This window comes from Parus major, chromosome 1 (assembly GCF_001522545.3).
Source record: "Parus major isolate Abel chromosome 1, Parus_major1.1, whole genome shotgun sequence".
Lineage (NCBI taxonomy): Eukaryota > Metazoa > Chordata > Aves > Passeriformes > Paridae > Parus > Parus major.
Genome location: NC_031768.1, coordinates 48,884,423 through 48,896,522, shown reverse-complemented (window position 1 = coordinate 48,896,522; position 12,100 = coordinate 48,884,423). Strand labels below are relative to the sequence as shown.

The following is a 12,100-nucleotide window of genomic DNA, read 5'->3' as shown; positions in this document are numbered from 1 at the left end:
GTTTGCTTTGCTTGCCTGTGCAGCTTCTGCTTCACCTATTGAACTGTCTTTATCTCAAGCCATGAATTTTCTCACTTTTACCCTTCAGAGTCCCCCTGTTGTCCCTCAGAAGGGGGTCAGAGAGAGCAGCTGTGTGTGGTGCTTGGTTGTCAGGTGGGGTTAAACCACAGCACCTCATACACTAAAGAGCCAAGAGCAGACCTGTATGACTATGGACACTGCTGTACAATAAAAGCAAAAGTCAAGGAAGTATTTGGCCAAAATCTCACAGTGACAAGCAAATCCAGTAATGAGCTGGCTGAGCCTCAGGAAGGAAGCACTGCAACAGCATACCATGGAAGCTGAGGTCAAGGCACTCAGGTCAGGTGCTGACCCACAACAATCCAGCTTCCTAATGAAGCAAATGCCCAGCAAGTTATCAGCCCAACCAACAGGAATGTAACCATACTAAAAATCTGTCTGGGAAAGGAGCTCTACCATGATCAACCACATAATCTTGGACAGGAAGAGGCTTCTCAGTTTTAAGTGTTTTCCCGCCCCCCAGTCCCCAGCCATTAGTAGAGGTTCTTCAGAGATACAGTATTTTTTTCCTCTCTGCAGGACGATCAAATGACTCAAGACATGTTTTTGTGTTATTCCAGTACCTGCAAGGTCTTAACAGAACCACCGTGCATGCCTCTGCAAAGGAGTGGAAATTACACTCATTATACCTACAGCCAAGAAGGTAATAAAACATTCAAACAGGGCAAACCAGAAAAAGTAACATTCTTCCCCCAATTTATCACCTCTCTACCTTTATTTTTAATTCATTCAAGGCAATGTGTCTTCAAGTGTTCAAACAGAGTGCAAAGGCTTAAAAGGGGGAAGGTAAAAAATAAAGGGGGTGGGTTTACAGTGAACAAGAAGGTTAAAGAAAGGCAGTACAATTTTATGGAAGCAGAAACAGAGACATGCTTTTATTCGGCCAAAGTGTGCAGAAGCTAAATATATAAAACACTAGTGCACAGATTACTTCAGCCATTTGTGCACTCCCTCTGTGGAGCTTTCTAAAAAATAGCTTTCTGCAAGTGGGCTGGTGTGTTTGAAATTTATGGGGAAAAAAAAAGTCATGTGACAAAGACAAGTCATAGCTAGGACATTCCTTCATTATTCCGTCCCCTGAATTTGTTGACTGTGCAAGACCCCACCCCCCCTTCCTTCCTCCTGCTCTGTTCTAGGCAAATGTAGAAAAAAATAAAATGTTTACTTGTCTCCTAAATACAGTTAAGGAAAGAATATCACTTGAATGTAATTTCCTGCAACATTTCATTAATCTCATATGTCCTCTGTCTTTTCCTGCTTCAATACAAGATTCTGTCTAGCTTCAAGTAATTGATACAAAGAGTCCTTGCAGCCTGCAGTTATCCATTAACTCCATGGTACCCCATCACAGAGAAAGACTGTGTATGTCTGAACTTCATCCTAATTTAATAAGGAAAGAAATTTAGTCATTGTCTAGTTCTGAACTTTACTCACTGCAGTATTTACAAGACAGACTTCCATGCAGTAGGCTTAAAACAAAACACAGATAAGCTTTGTCTTTATTACCTACATGTTTAATGACTGTATGTGGACTTAGAAAAATATTCATGTTATACAATTTCTATTAATCAACAATTAGAATTAGGAACACACAAGGCCTCACAATTATCTTTAAAAGGATCTGGTTTCTGCACATATAGACAAACAAATCACCAGCTTGTTTGGACATATTAGTATTGCTATCCTTAGAACTGTCACATTTTTTGTTTGGTTTCCTTTAAATAAAATACTGAATTCTTCCATTACTCAGTAGAGGAATTCCTGCTGATAGTGATCAGGATCATTTCAAAGCATTTCAATACATTTCAAAAGTCTGAGTACATAGCCAACTTTAAATCATAACTCCTCTGAAAATTCTCATGATGGTAAATTGGTATAGTATACATGTCCAAGCATCTTCCAGCAGAATTACAACATGCTGGAGTTCAGGGACATTTAAAAAAATATCCATCAATACTTCTGGAATATCTGACTTGACAAAATAAAAGTCTTTACAAAGGCTGACAACTTTCTCCTCTTGCTGACAGAGCAAGCAAACATGCTAGCTGGGAGTTTCCTCATTACCTTCCAACATCTACTGAATTGTTAAGACATGATTAAATAAATCTTCTTTTCCATGCAGTTCCAATGAAGGCACAAGTATTTCCAACTATATGAAGAATTTCTGTCCATCAGAACACATAGGAAGGCTCATTTATAAGGCTTCAGCTTTACAAAAAAAAAAAGACAACCTTATTTTTTTCTGTAACTCTTCCATTTATGTAAAACAATTATTTCATTAGGCCAAAGCATGACAATGTTTTCCAGTTATAGCAGCCTTACACTCCAACTTCTGCAAATTAAAAAACAACAAAAAAAATCAGCTGCTCCCCAGCTGATTTCCATATGTATGGAAACCACTTTGCCATACATATTTGTTTGCTCTATGTTCAGCCCTGAGCTCTTGCAGACAGACAAGGGAAGAGGCAAATGGTAAATGTGCTCCCAAAAGCATTTTTTGACACTGCATCAGGAGGGTCCCAGATGAGACCAATCTGCTCTTCCCAGCCACAAAGCAAACACCTCAGACTTCAACCGGCATTAGGAATCATCCAGATCCATGGTCATGGCCAAAAACTTTTGTCAAAGCCAACACTCTTTCACTCATTTGGGCTTCTAATCAATTCCAAGTACTGTTTTTATGCATCATGCATAATGCCTAAAATAGGGGCATTCCTGAACGGATTGTTTGTGTATGCACAATGTGCTGCAGTTTATTTTCACAGCATAGAAAGGCAGGCATAACCTGTGTCAATGACTTTCAGCTAGCTCTTAAAAATGTTAAATTAAAAAACAGATTTGAGTTAGAAAGGTAGAGTATATGTCAGCATTTTAAGTGGGCCTGAAATCATTTGAGGATCTGCCCCTGCAAAGCTGGTACTCAGTCTCTACCAGCCTGAAGCTGAAGCAGAAACTTCACAACAGTGAAGCTTCACACAACAGTGTGAATTATCTCTCTTCAGATTTACTTGTTCTATTACACCACCAGCACATCTGGAGATGTACTGTGTTTATTACATTCCACAATATTTTCAGTATGTTCTGTTTCATAGAAAATTCAAGGAAAAAAAATTAAGAGAGCATACAAGCACATTGGATTTATCACTCCCCTTTAGAAATGCCCCCATTCTTCAACATCAAGGTCAAAATTTTGTTGGTTAGAACACCTTCTTAGGGCAAGCATGCAGTACACAGGCCAGGCTTCCTGTTACAATGCAACACACAAAGAAATCTTTTAGTGTGGTCCTTTCTCTGATGTGCTTGCCTACCTCTCCAGTCAGAATTTTCAAGTTTCCTCTTGACTTTTCTACTTCAGAGGTTGAAGTGAGGTAACTACATCAATATTTTAATTTAATTAGAAAGAAGACTGCTGACCAAAACTTCAAGCAGAATGCTACAGATTAACAATGGATGAAGTGAAAAAGCAGAAACCCATTAAAAAACCTTTACATTAATTTGCCTTTCTGCCTTTATGTAAAATTAGCCTCTGGGCTTCATCTGAGAGATTTTGGGTCTCTGAAAAAACTTAATGCATTAATTCAGTCTTTGTAAGCCCAGGTGGTGGGAAATAAATATTTGAAATAAACAAGCTGTTAGGACAAGTACATTCTCCAGTTATCAAAAGACTGGAAGCCAGATCTGCAAATAGCTGCAATCAACTACCTGACAACACCATTCTTCAAGAGTCACTGTATGCATGTTACATGTAACTTCATATTCTCTTTATATGTAATACTACTGTTGAGTCCAAGCCCATCCTAATTTTACAGACAAAAATATCAACGTGGGATTTACACTTCTCTCAGTATCTTCCCAGTCAACATTTTCAGTTGTCTTTCTGCAGTAAAGAGTTTAGTGTGTAGTTTCTTACTTGTGGGTATTAGGAAGTCTACAGAGAGGCTTCTCCATACACACCCTGATCTTTTGTCTATCAGGATGAGCAAAGCTGGACACATTTTCACAAACACTGCAGAGTTGACTTCAAGTAATCAAAAGTGAAGAAATCTTCACAGCAATGCAAGGGTGATGCTGACCAATTCCTGTCATGGCGACAAGGATACATACCTTGCTGAACAATGATACTTTATTCCTTATGCAGAACGGAAAGTTTACTTGATCTTCCTCCAATACGTCACTGGAAATAAAAGTTCCCTTCAAACTGTTTCAAGAACAGATGCCATTTCCTTAAACTGTCTGAAGAAGTTCTAAAAAGCAAGAATTAAGACAAATTTCAGTTGCTTTAAGAAAAGCTCAAACTGCAGTTCAAACTAGCATGTTAGACAAAAAATACTGTCCATGTATCTCACTACCAATGTACAGCTTGAATTGAAAGTTTCTGCTTTTCTTTTTATGGGCTGTCTGGCATTTGAACACATTAACTATGAAATGTACAAAGGTGATGCCTTAATAGCATGGGCTTGCCTATTACTAGGAAAAGATGCGACAAAAGAAAAAGAATGCCATAAAACAAAAAAACACCAAAACACCAAAAAACCACAAACCCTTTCTCACACAAACGTTTCTACTCCTAGGTGAAATAATCCAGACTTCTCAAGTGTAGTATTCATTTCCTAAAGTAGCTGAACAACAAATTATTAAATAGGCTTCCACCAGAATAAATGCATTTCACAGCAAAGGATTCACAATATCCTTCTCAAATTTCTGCCAATCAAATTCCAAGGATCTATTTAAGTTTGTATGACACGCTTCCTTTAAACAGGAATGACAGTACAAGGGCCAAGTTTATGCAAAATTACATAAATTCATGGATGGAGACATAGCCATTAAGAGTCAGTGATGATAAAGCAGACTGATCTCCATTCTTAATCATTAGCAATTATTAGGCTTAAGCCAAGTTTTAGATTTTGAGGCTGGGGAGCAGTTCTGTAGATCAAAAACATTCTATGCATTTTTAATATGGCAGAATGATAGCTGGCAAGCTCTGAAAGATTTTATGTCTTTGGCTGTTCGTTTATTTGAAAGAGAAATGATCAATTGCTGTTAAATTAACATTTTCAGCTATGTGATGTAGAACTAAATACTATGAAATAAGTATTTAGCTTCTGTGTTTTAAATAGTTATTTAATGCTTCATGTTTGCATGACTGTACGAGTAAACAAGCAGCACAAACATATGCATCAGGGTATACAGCTGACCCTCACAACAATGGCACTGTTGTTTATAGAAGACTGAACATTCAAGTAACACTCACTACAGACCTTGAACTGTGGGATTGTCATTTCAAAAGACTTGTCTGTTATTTGTCCTGAAGGGTCTGCCACTGTCAGCGTCACTGTGACATAAGGGTACTTCAGAGACCTGCAGGTATCAGAGCTCATCGCCACTCCCAGTTTCCATTTCATATCTACAAACTACAAAGGTGAAAATCATTAGAAATACTGTCAAAGAGAGAGATCTACCCCCACCATTGCTTTTCACTTGGACAGATAGTGCACAGACAATGCAGGACATCTAGAGATCTTATCCAAATGGAAAACAAAAACATAAGCATTCAAGTATTATTGTGAATGCAAATCATCTGCCCTTCCCTTTAACAGTGAATAAATAAGCAATTTATTGATTTCATTTTATATATTCTCCTTATTCAAGTACAATCAACAGTCAAATACACTCTTCTTAAAATTCTAGTAGGAGAAGCTTAAGCCACAGAGTTCACCCAGCTTGTATATCATGTATGGGTTTTTTTTGTCATGTTTTCTTTTGTTTAGAAGTTCTAAATCAAAACCAAAGTTTATAAGTCTAAACCAAATAATTTATAATAGCAACAGAGAAAAATCATGGCATTTCATGATTTCATGCAATTTACTGCATTGTAGATAAATCAAAGTACATAAGAGATACACTTCAGACAAGTAAGATACAATTTTTAGCCCTTTGTGAAGCAGGGCCTTTAGAAGTTTATATCAAGTCTGAGAAAAAGATCTCCTTTCCTAGTTCTATACTCTTTTAAACTGCTGTCAGAAAAAAAAAATGTAAGCAGATTGCTATTTTTTCAAGCAAAAAGGGAATGCTGGAGATTGACAGAAAGTGTCTTTAAAAATAATGTTGAAATTTAATGGAGACAAAGAATAAGCAGTCAAGTCAAGCACTTTAAAGTTAACACCTTTAAAGAACAATTTACACTTAAAACAGATTTACATAATAAGCCAATACAATAGCCTGCCAGACTGTCTGCCATTCATCTTCCCATTCATCTTCCCTACAAAACTTGAATTTTTAAAAAGGTACAAAATGTGACTTCATCATCCAAACAGTAACATAAGAAAACTGTTCAGCATGTATACAACCTTTATTGTATATGCTGCTTTATCTGGGTAGCTATTTGGCAACATGTAAATGTACACACAGGTAGGAAAGCTTTCAGCAGCCTATCTACCACTGCCTGCCTGACAACACAATACAACACACACAGTGAGACACTGACATTTCTGAAATGTTCATCATTAGCTCAGCTGCACTTTGTCCTTTAGTTACCTGCCCCACTGTGGCCATATTTCCTGCATCTTCTGACATAGCAATGGCTTTGCCCTGCTCGTTCCACACATGACGAATAACTTGAACTGCATGTTTTGGCAGCGTGCTGACGCCACTGCCCAAGGTGGTGACGAGCTCTTCTGTAGAGAGGTTGTTTCTGGCTGCTGTGCTGTAATAGATACATCCAGAGATCACTGCATCAAGTTCATTTTCCACCAATTTAATACAGTTCCTCCTTTCACCCCAAAGAGCTTTTATTTCTACTTTATGTATACTTTTAAACAATTCAGCAGCCCATGATTTACTTTTTTCCCAGAATGTTTCTGATCTTTTGCATCCATGTGCAAAAAACAACATGACCTTACTATGTCTTAGTATGCAGAGACCCAGCTTTGCTGGGCTCACACAACATCCAACATCAAAAATAATCACAGCCTCCAAATGCTGTAGCAACTAGAAGAAATCAGTGAGGGGTGAGTTCCTAGGGCAGTTAAACAGTATCATTACTTTGGAAACAATGAAATTTAATTAAACACTCAGCAGGTGGAGTTGAAGTACCACCAAAAGTAAAGACTTCTAGGTCACAGTATAATGGGAACTAGCAGAAATGCCATAAACCCTTCAACTAAAGAGGCAGCAAGTCTAAAGGAAAATTGCCACTTGATTTCCTTTACAGAAACAAGTAAACAAAAAATCCTACTCTATGTTTGTTCATGCATGTTCACTCCTCCTAAAAAGGCATTAATACAAAAGAAAATGAATTGGTCCTCCAAGTAGCATAGCCAAATATAACTGCAGATATTCTATTTCATAGGTAGAAAAGTAATATTTTAAATTTCTACTAGTATATTTTCCTGAATTAATGTTACATAAAATGTTTAGATACAAGATATTAAAAGAATGAGCAAGATCTTGAAAATTTTATCCTTCTAAAAATAGAAAAATTTATCAACTAAAAATACATCCTAAAAACTCAACTCATGGCAGAGTGCAATATTATAAGCTCTGTACTTCAAAATGGCACCAATGCTGATTTCTAAGAAACAAGAAGTTCTTAAAACACATTTTTTCCAGGCAAAGGCCCAGCTGAGCTAGCTTTAAAAATGAGTTTAACTTCCTCTCTCTTGCCACTAGTTCTAGAGCTTGCAGACAGCATCTTGGAAGAATTTCCTCTTTTTATTTTTTTAATCACAAAAAGTGATACTATATATTAAGTAACCACACTTTTTAACGATGCAAACTAAACCCAGGTGTTCTTTTCTGTGTATTGAAACTTACAAACTTTTGCCCTTTTCCCAAATCAGTTCAGCTTATACCCACATTTGATATAACTTTTCAATACCACCATTAAGTTGTGATGGAAGGAAAAAAGACAAGGTGCAGAGTAAATTATTTTGTGCTTACCTAAACAGAAATGAAAGAGTGCTAGCTACTTTTTCCAGGTCACCAATATTAATGTCAACCCCCGATGTTTGAATTCTCTAGAAACAGAATGTTCAAACAATTACAAGTAATAAATTACACATTAGTAAAAGTATCTTTGTTTATAGACACACAGACAAGAAACTCCACATTGAGTTGGGAATTCTGTCCTTAACAGCAGATACAGCTACTACTCTTGCTTATAAGGACTTAGTGCCAACTTACCTGACACAATGCAGTTGTATTTATACCTGAGATCTTATGGTTCAGATGTTGAATGATTTGTTCACACTGTGAAAAAAAAACATGTTTGAAAACATTGCTGATACAAAAATGGACAAGAAAAGGGAAGAGTGCAGAGTAATGAATGAAGTAATTGAAATGACTGATTTAAAAATTCCATCAAATCCAAGGAAAGAAAATGAGCCAAATCAAGACTTTAGTTTCTACTTTACTATTACTAATTAGTACATCAGTTTCATATTAACTGTTCAAGCATATAGTACAGTAAGCAAGCCAAATGTTTTTTAGACAAATTACCTTGATATATCATTTAAATGATAGAAAAAATCAGATTTTTACAAGTCTTCTGTGACAAAAACATAAATTTAAATCAAGCCCATTGCTCTTAGCAGGACTTATCTGTTTTATGAGTCAAGTCAAGCAACCGTACACCTGATGTCCCCTTTGCGTTCCACAAAACCCAAAAGAGCTGAAATAAAAAGGCTTCCTGGAGTGCCAGAAATACTTCCCCACCCCATTTATAGCCCTACTTACCAGCTCTGCAAAAAAGTCTTGAGGTATTAAACGAATCTTTTCTGCTGCACCACCACCATCTGAAAAACAGTAGAGCCATCAGAAGCAAATACCTAAATAAAGTGCTACGGTAATAAACCTAATCTTTCTCTGAAAAATGCCTAGGCCATCATACACGCATGCATTTGCCTTCATTTAAGGTAATTAATTTTAATCTACGGGTACCTAAAGAGAGTCCCCGGCTGCCCGAGCCCCGCACTCCCTCACCCCAGCGCCCCCCCGCCCTCACCCAGCGCCCCCAGCGCCCGCGCGAGCGCGCCCGCGGAGCCGGCGGCCATAGCACCGCGCGCCCGCCGTGCCCCGGCTTCCGCCACACAGCACTCGCCGCGCTGATTGGCTCCGAGCGCCCCCAGAGCGAGGCGGCGGCAGCGGCGCCGCGCTGATTGGCTGCGGCGCGCGGAGCACGCGCTGCTCCCGGCCCGCTGCTGCTGCTCCCGCCCTCAGGGAGCGGGATGCGGGACAGGCCTCGGCGGGGTTGGGAGGAGCAACAAGTTGTTTGCTGAGATTGGTTTGCTGACAGGGTTTTCTTGGTGCTGGTTGCTAAAGGCGCAGATATGCAAATCATAGAACCATGGAATGTTAAGGGGTTGGAAGCGGCCCTAGAGATCATCCAGCCCCAATCCCCTGTCATGCGCAGGGACACCTCCCACTTCACCAGGTTGTCCCATCCAACCTGATCCCGAGCACTTCAAGGATGGGACATCCACAAACTCTCTGGGAAACGCATTCCAGTGCCTCAACACCTTCACATTTCTTCCTAATACCTAACCTAAATTTCCCCACTTTCAGTTTGTATGCACCCATTCTCCATGTCACTACATTTCCTGACGAGGAGTCCCTCTCCAGCCTCTCCACATATTGACCTCTCCATAGAGGTCCCCTTTCAGACACTGGAGGTTTCCACACGACCTTTTATTCTCCAGGCTCAACAGCTCCAGTTTTCTCAGCCTGTCTTCACAGGGGAGCTGACGCCTGTTCTGTGTGCACACCCCACTTAGGGTAGCTTGGTACTGAACGCTTTTTACACCTACATAACCTGAATCATAACTTTTTGTACAATGTAATGGCTAGTAAATGGTTAACTAGTTGCTTAATGCTGAATAGACAAAAAGAAAAAGAAAAAAACTCACCAGGTGGATAGCTCTAAAGGCAGATAGATATAGTACTAATGAAAAATTGGCAAGTGCAAAGCCAATTAGCCACAAAACAAAGAATTTAGGCCTGTTAAGACCAGACAGATCAAGGAACACTGTAAGTACACATGCTCCCAAGATGAAGTTGAAAACTTCAGTTGCAAAGACGACCTTGGAAGCCTTCATCAAAGACTCCCAACGACCCCTGAATTGGGGAGATGCAAGCGCAGTGAAAAAAGAACTATCTAATAACCATAAGATGATATTATGTAAATCAGTTCTGGTGCATATGTGATGATGTTGTGGTGACATAGTGATGCTAAATAATTCTTACTGCATAAAGGTACCACGGCACTTGACAAAGGTGGGAGACTTAGGTGGACAAATCCTTCTCACCACCAGCACTGCAATAAACAAATATCTGCTGTATAGACAGTGGTCTATGAGGATTTATTTCCAGCCTATCTTGCAGGTATCAGAATCTATAATATATTTAAAGACTAGTCATTATGGAGCATGGTGTGTAAAAACAGGGCTTTATACATTTATGACCAGTCTGATCTTGGTCTCTCCCTTCTAAAGCATCTAATTAAGCATGCAAATGATTTTGAGTAGTCTATGTTTTACAACCTCATGGTTGTCAAAAGGTGTGCAATGTGTGCGTCACTGAGATCTGTCTCTGATGCTGAGGACTTAATAATCTCTTTGTTCTTAACTTACCTAACTCATACATACTTTGTTATCTAGAGAATTATTTTATATAACTGTATATAAACTATATATACTATATATAATTATATAACATATTATTATAAAATAATACGTTATATAATACAATTTCATTAAGTTTCTCAGTAGTGCCCTTAGAACTAGAACTAATATTCATTATGGTACTCTCTTACTTTCTATCTCCAGCATGTGGAGATGGGAGGTGAAGTTTGATATCTTGGTGGTTAGGTAATTACAAAATCATTTGGTGAAATTTTAAAATATTTTGGATCAATTTTCATAGGTATATAAATATGGATTATTTTTTTAAAAATTTGGAACAGAAGGTAAAATAGTGAAATATGAATGGATTTTGTCTTGTCTATCCACAGAGTTAAAATATGCATCTTTAGAAAATTATGCCTTCTGGAAGTGATTTCCATGAAATTTTTCACAGCAGAGAATGCAGATGCATGTTAAGATTGTGATCTGATATTACAGGCCCATCTTTTAGCTAGAGAAGGACCAAGAACTTCATATGAGAAGATGTTGTATAGAAATTAGAAATGTCATGAGCTACAAGTAGAGATGCTACGGTATTGTTGAGAGGCCAAAGCAGACGCTTCAGGCATAGGCATGCAGCATTACCATAGTCCTGCTAAGTGATAACTGAAATAAGAGCATCATTAGGTAATTTACTTCATTTACTACATTTAACATTTACAGAATGGGATATAATTTGCATCAAAACCCTCTAAAGTTCTTCAAAAAGCTCTTCAGGCACACAGGAGAAAGCATATCTTAGTTGGGTTCTTCCAATGCCTGGGCCCTGATCTGGCTGGTGTCCCCAACACTCTGCCCTTTTTAGCCTCCTGGCACTTGGATACTCCTCGTTACCACAGTGCCTGGAGACACCATCTGCTCCTCATCCTGCACTCCTTCCTCCTCTCACTCCGATTTACCTGCAAGCTGGCAAAGTTCCCAACTTTCCTGCCCCCTCTCTGCTAACACCAGATGTAGATTCAAGCTCAAGCGCCTGTTTCCCATTGTCCTTAGTCTTTCTGGGAGGCCCAGCTCACAGACTTCTAGAAAAACCTTGTCCAAATAGATGCTTCTGAAAGCCAAAGGCCCTGTACAAATGCTGCAAGGGCCTGTGTAGGTTATCTGCATCTGTAGAGAGTGGTGAGCAGCAGCATTTGGGGACAGCTGGGGCTGAGAAATCATGGAATCAATTAGGTTGGAAAAGACCTCTGAGATCATTAGGTCCAACCTATGATGGAACATCCGATGTCAACTACACCATGGCAGTGTCACGTCCAGTCTCTCCTTAAATGCTTCCAAGGATGGTGACTCAACCACCTCAATGGACAGTCCATTCCAATATCTAATCACTCTTTCTGTGAAGA

At 38.9% G+C, this 12,100-nt stretch overlaps 1 protein-coding gene across 2 annotated transcripts; it reads right to left on the bottom strand.

The window, feature by feature from the left end:
- Positions 1-1,546: 1,546 nt before the first annotated feature.
- On the bottom strand, positions 1,547-9,134 carry COMMD6 (COMM domain containing 6). 2 transcript variants are annotated; one of them, XR_001520517.3, is made up of 8 exons: positions 9,083-9,134; positions 8,815-8,873; positions 8,263-8,328; positions 8,020-8,096; positions 6,616-6,784; positions 5,340-5,492; positions 4,186-4,325; positions 1,547-2,289 (listed from the first exon to the last, which is right to left on the bottom strand). XR_001520517.3 is itself a non-coding variant. In XM_015622181.3 (7 exons), exons 1-7 carry the CDS (start codon positions 9,129-9,131, stop codon positions 4,275-4,277), a joined length of 624 nt encoding a protein of 207 aa, XP_015477667.1. In that variant the 5' UTR covers positions 9,132-9,134; the 3' UTR covers positions 1,547-4,274. The 2 variants fall into 2 exon arrangements, 1 of the variants encoding a protein (XP_015477667.1); XM_015622181.3 differs by having other exon boundaries at positions 1,547-4,325.
- Positions 9,135-12,100: the final 2,966 nt, after the last annotated feature.